A 6000-nucleotide genomic window follows, 5' to 3' on the forward strand; every position below is an offset into this window, starting at 1 on the left:
TTGCCTTTCACTTCAACCCTCCTGCAGCTCCACACTTCGGTGGGGTCTGGGAACGTGAAATTAGATCTGCAAAGACTGCTTTGCACACAGTGATAGGAGCTCAGTCAGTCGCTGAGGAAGTGCTTCTCACAGTCCTGCTGGAAGTGGAAGCTATCCTGAACTCTAAACCTTTAGGCTATACCTCGTCAAGTGTAGCTGATGAGGACCCGGTGACACCCAATGTCCTTTTAATGGGGCGGCCTGACGGCGCACTACCACAAGTTGTGTACCCTATGGACAAAGGACTCACCAGAAAGAGATGGAAGCACTGCCAAATCCTGGCCGACCAGTTCTGGGCGAGCTTCATCCGGAACTACTTGCCCACGCTACAGCTTCGCCAGAAATGGCACGCCGACACGGAAGACCTCGCTGAGGATGCCGTGGTCTTGCTGGTGGACGCGCAGCTTCCAAGAGCAAGTTGGCCCATTGGGAAGATCGTCAACGTCCATCGGAGCGCAGACGGTCACGTGCGCTCAGCAGACGTTCGAGTGAGGGATCGAGTTTATACTCGGCCAGTGACCCGACTCATTCAACTCCCCGCCATCCCAGACTCCGAAGACAACGGAGATCCGCCACCGTCAGCAGAACATCCGGCTGATGAGTCTTTCTCATGAGCAAATTGCCTCAGCAATTCGAGGGCGGCTGTACGAAAGACTACGTTGATTATGGCGTTGCCTAGCAACGCGTCAGTTTTGACAGTTATGAATACGTTTCCATAAGTTGTGGTCAAGGGTTAAATGTATTATTAGTGAATCATCTTTGTTCAATTGCATATGTGAGGCATTGTGTGCGTTCCTGCTACAAGTAAGTGTGTTTCAGGACGTTATAGTGTTTGTATTGACTTGTATTGTATTGTATTGAAGTGTTTAGCGCTTAGCATAACAGTTCGCGGTTAGCATAATAGTTCGCTATTAGCATGTTCTGTTATATGCTTTCTTGTATTAATTGATGCAATAGGGATGAATTTGTACTGTTCATAATGTAAACGTAATACAGATAAGATCTATGTTGATTAGAGTAATGTCCACGATCATATTTAGTAGTTTTGTAGTTGGTTATGTGTAGTGTAGGAATTATTCATTGATGTGACCCAGTGCAGTGCTGATTGGTCTCTGTTTTCATTGCAGACCACACCCATGTAACAACTCATGCAGTGTCATGTACAAAACAGATGATAGCCTATTAAAAGAGAACAAGAAGACTAGTGCCGTGATTGTGGTGTTCTTACAGACACTGCCCGAGCAGCACAATCTAGCAACCTACCAGATCATTATACAGTCCTTTTTACCTCAATAACAGTAGATATATTCTTTGCAATCCATTTAGGCATAACTAAGTGAATTGCTAAGTGAAATGTTTTAGCTACATAAAACATCTCTTGTGATGTAATTAAATTAAACCAGCTGTAGAGGATCTGTGGACAGAAAATGCGACCAAGTCCCCTGTGTTGTGTTGTCGGCACTATTTCTTCTTCCCAGAATCCCTAGGGGACACTGGCAAGCCCCTAGGCTCCCGCGAGCAAAGGTACCACAAGACAAAAATGTCACAGAGATGTCTTGGATATGGTGGAAAATAGGCCTTTATACACCGGGAACTGGGCTTGCACCGAAAGCAGCTTCAAGGATTGGTGACGATGGGGAACGCTTCGGTAGAGAGCGCAAAATAACTTTTGACAAGACGGAGATGATAGGGAGGGGGCAGTGGCATGGGATTTCTACCAACAGCCTTTTGGCATACGCACGGTAAATCCGTTCAAGGGGAGTCCAGTTTCCTCTTGTGGTTGATTGAGCAAACAGTTGTCACACTGAATAAATGTTTTTGAATCAATCTTTGCTTCCCAGTGTCATTTGGATGTCTAAATTAGAAAAAGATACCATTTGTACACAAGTCCACAATGATGTGTAAACAGACAGCGCTATGTCCAAGCTATTCAAGTTGAAATAAACCTTGGTCACGCCAATAAACCTTGGAAGTTTGCAACCTTCAAACTTAACTCAGCTAGCTAGTAATTAATAGCCCAGTGTATATTTTATTAGATTACACATACTCCACATTCAAACGTTTAGAAAATAATGTATTGCTATGTATGCTTCTTTGGCTTCTGCTGTTGGCTTTGCCGATCCCATATCCTTCAGCTTGTCAATAAATACACCATTGTCCATCAATGTCCATTAGGGGGTCTCAAAGCGCAATTTGTATTTACAACACTAGTGTAAAAGTGAGCTACACTCTTTAGGGGGAGCTCAGTACCATAAAAATACAGGTTCTCGTGTGATGCTTTAAAGTTAACTTTACATGCTAAGGAGGCATTAATGCCTATACATTGCAGTGGTGAGTTACATTGATTAGTTCCTGGTTCTAGGATAAATGCCACCATCTTGTTCTAAGTATTTATTCTGGCTTCTTAAGATCTGTGCATGGTAGAGCAGTTTATGAGCATTATAACGTGATAACTGTGTAGGTGATTTTTAGAGTTTGGTCAGGATTATCATTATGGAGAGAAAAGAAAATTGTCTTTGAGTTTAATGTGAAGTTGATATCTGTCAAGTAGCATTAATTAGCACACTTAAAGGTGGCACAGAGTTGGTACTTAGTGCTTATCTGTGTATCTTCCCTGCTATGAAAGGTAGTGGGGTTTTGAATACAAATAAAAGTTTGCTACACTAAGTATGAACGAATGAAAACATACAAAGAAGTAAACTCAAATTAACAAAATGTTTTAGGTGAAAAACAAAACAAAATTAAGGACAGAGTAAAATTCACTTAAATTATTTTGGTCACCTCACATAATTTCAATAAGGGTACGACCTGAAAAAGATTTCATTGTGAATTTGCTCAAAAATAATAGCGCATAATAATGTTGCCTCACTTCTTTTGAGTGGAAGCGGTGAGTCGAGCACATCATCTTTACAGGGAAGACAGAGAGAATGAAAGTTTAGAAAGTGGTTTCAAAATATCCATTTTATTCCAAGCCTTTTTTTACAAGTTAATCACATTTATTTTCAAGCAAAAAAAAAATACCACAATGATCTGTTTAAGTCAAATTGATTTACTTAGTTCACTTCCTCTTTTGAATATAAAACTAATGATGACTGATCAAGATGTGTTGAGAAGTATATGTGATTTCATTGGCATTCATTTCATTAACCTAATCATCATATCATAAATCATCAACACAAAACATACAAATCTAATTATATCAGAATTTAAGCCTATATTTGAAGGGAATGTCTTGTGTGGGATGCATTGCCCCAAGTCCCCAACGCCTTACATCAATATCAGGAATCTTCACATCAGGGTTCTTCAGCTCAAAGTCAAAGTATGACAGCAGTAGGAAGATAAACTGCTTCAACTCATTGGTGGCAAAAAAGCGTCCTGGACACATGGACACACCAGCCCCCCAGGGCATGGTGTAGTATTTCACTTTTTTCCCGTTTTTGTAGAAGTCTGTCAATCTTTCACCATTTGAAGTGAGGAAACGGTCATATTTGAAAGTGGTTGGATCAGGGTGAACTTCTGGATCCATTTGCACAGCTGTGTAAGGGAAAAGAGCCACTCTGTCTCCCTCCCGGATGCTATACTCACAACCATCAGCCATTTTCAAGGCCAAGTCTTGCATTGCAGCACGCGTGAGGACAGGTGCAACTGTTAAACGAATGGTCTCTTCCACAGTGCTGTCAAGAACTGGTGTCTTCAGAAGCATGTCCCTGGTCAGGTCAACAAGGGGTCCGCCACGCTTCACCTCCTGCCCACTCTCTAGCAGTATCTGTTCCACCTCAGCTCGCACCGCCTTCATGGCTTCAGGATGCTTCATCAGAAAGAGAAGCAGCCAGAAGGCAGCAGGGCCTGTGTTTCCTTGTGATGCCCATAGGAGTAGGAACATGAAGCGGTCCTGCATGTATTCCTCCATTCCATTTTCCGCTCTGGCTTGCTGCTGGTCCAGGATCCAACCACTGATGTTATCTCTGGTCTTCACTTTCTGTACTGACAGCATATTCCAGAAAATCTTTTTTAGACGCTCTGCCTCCATCCTCTCACTAGGGCCAAGGACGCCAAATGCCAGATTAGGGAAAAGCTGATCATACTTGCGGAACTCGTAGAAAAGTTCATCTGATTCCAGGCGATCTGCTTTGCAGGCTTTCTCCAGGCTCCCTGACTTTGTGGCTGTCTCATTACCAAACAATGCCAGATATCCTGCTCGAAAAACAATGTTGTAGCTGTATTTGAAAAGTCCGTCTTCCTGCCAGCCATTTTGATGGTCTCCTGAACCAACACTGTGCAGCATAAGATTCTGGAGGCTGCTCATCATAGCCTGCGTCATAACAACTAGCCCTTCACCCATTAGATGCTTCTTGCTGTACTTTTGGAAGAACTTGTGGTCACCTTCCATGGAGTAATATCCAAATAGTTTTTGAACAAGTTTTTTTGCAAACTTATTGAAATTTAGTTTTGCTCTGGCCTCTTTCACAACTGATCCAAATGACAAAGGGTCCATGATGAATGTGAAATAAAAACCGGCCAGCTGCACTGTGAAAATATCTCCATGTTTTTCTTTCATTCGCTCTAAAAACTTTGCAGTATCTCTCCTGAACTCCAGAACATGTCCCAACCATGGCAGAAGGCCTTTATCAAGGGGAGGCTCACCGGGACGGCGTCTGCGGAAGGCTCCCAGGAGATACAGCCCACCTAGAAAAGAAAGGAAAAGAGCAAGCAAAACTGATAGAATCAGGTTCATAGTTGTTTTCTTGCTCAGTCTCTGAGTAACACTGAGCTTTGTGGCAACTGCTTTGCACTAGAAAACAGGGCTTGTGCTCCTCTCCTTTTTGCTCCTCCCCTTTGGAAGGAATTCCCTGGCAGGAGTTCAATCCCCAAAGTCAGTGTTCACATGCACACATGAAGATAAAAGTTCAGATGTCACTGACACAAATCAATGAGGCCATGCTATTGATAACAAAGGATGCTGCAGTTTATGATTAGACAACAGTAACCACACAATGTCTGTCACATTTAACATTCTACACTAAAGCACACCCATCAGGTGAAATATTGTTCAGGCAAAATATTATTTTGCAACATTACAACCAATGTCAATTACATTTCATATATGTGGTATACTGATCAGTTTGCTGACAGTGAATCTGCAAATGGCTCAGGCAGTAGCCTCACTTCTAGCTGTCCAGGACAGGAGAGAATGTGGCCTATGCTACATTGTAGGTCTCTAGGGAGATAACATGGTTAGCTACTTCATGAGAGGCAGAGGTGCAGAGATTTCACACAATATACTGTATGTGACATACAGTATATATTGTGTGAAACCTCTGCACCTGTCAACAGAATGGCAAGATGGCAGCTCCCGTGTGGTTAGATTCAACGTTACCGATAGAGGAAGACACCCGAACATCCTCAAAAGTGGGCTGAATTAATTCTAATTAGTGTTGTATACATAGCCGCGTCCAAGAAGAACAATGAAGCAAATATACGATAATGTTATGTTTATGTTAAGTCATTTAGATCAAGTTTGACATACATGGGAATACACCTTACTGACGACTGTGAACACCCAGCACACCGAAGAAATAAAGGCAAAGACTGTACTTCCTACGTCAGCTGAGGAAGTTCAGAGCATCCGCACCCATCAGCTGTGTGTCCTGACAGCATCACTTGGTATGGGAACTGTAGGCTGTGACTGCAGCACCGCATCATCAGAGCATCTCTCCATATTCTGCAGGAGACCTACAAGAAAAGACTGCCTACCAGGGCCCAAGGTATTGTAAAGGATTCCTAACATCCTGACCATGGACTTTTCAAAACACTGAGGTCAGGCAAACCTCTCTGCTGCTACAAGACCAGACCAGAGAGACTGAGGAGGAGCTTCTTTCCTCAAGCATTCCGTATCCTGAACACACACAATGACTATAAACATCAATTACACCTTTTTTCACATTTGCACATGGAATGTAC

The 6000-nt window shown here is 42.8% G+C and overlaps 1 protein-coding gene across 1 annotated transcript; it reads right to left on the bottom strand.

Moving 5' to 3' along the window:
- Window positions 1-3238: 3238 nt before the first annotated feature.
- On the bottom strand, window positions 3239-4774 carry LOC308374180 (5-beta-cholestane-3-alpha,7-alpha-diol 12-alpha-hydroxylase-like; the record flags this gene model as incomplete). Its single annotated transcript, XM_080849894.1, has 1 exon — window positions 3239-4774. One exon carries the CDS (start codon window positions 4772-4774, stop codon window positions 3239-3241), a length of 1536 nt encoding a protein of 511 aa, XP_080706020.1.
- Window positions 4775-6000: the final 1226 nt, after the last annotated feature.

The sequence above is a fragment of the Sprattus sprattus genome, assembly GCF_963457725.1.
Source record: "Sprattus sprattus genome assembly, chromosome: 13".
Taxonomy (NCBI): domain Eukaryota; kingdom Metazoa; phylum Chordata; class Actinopteri; order Clupeiformes; family Clupeidae; genus Sprattus; species Sprattus sprattus.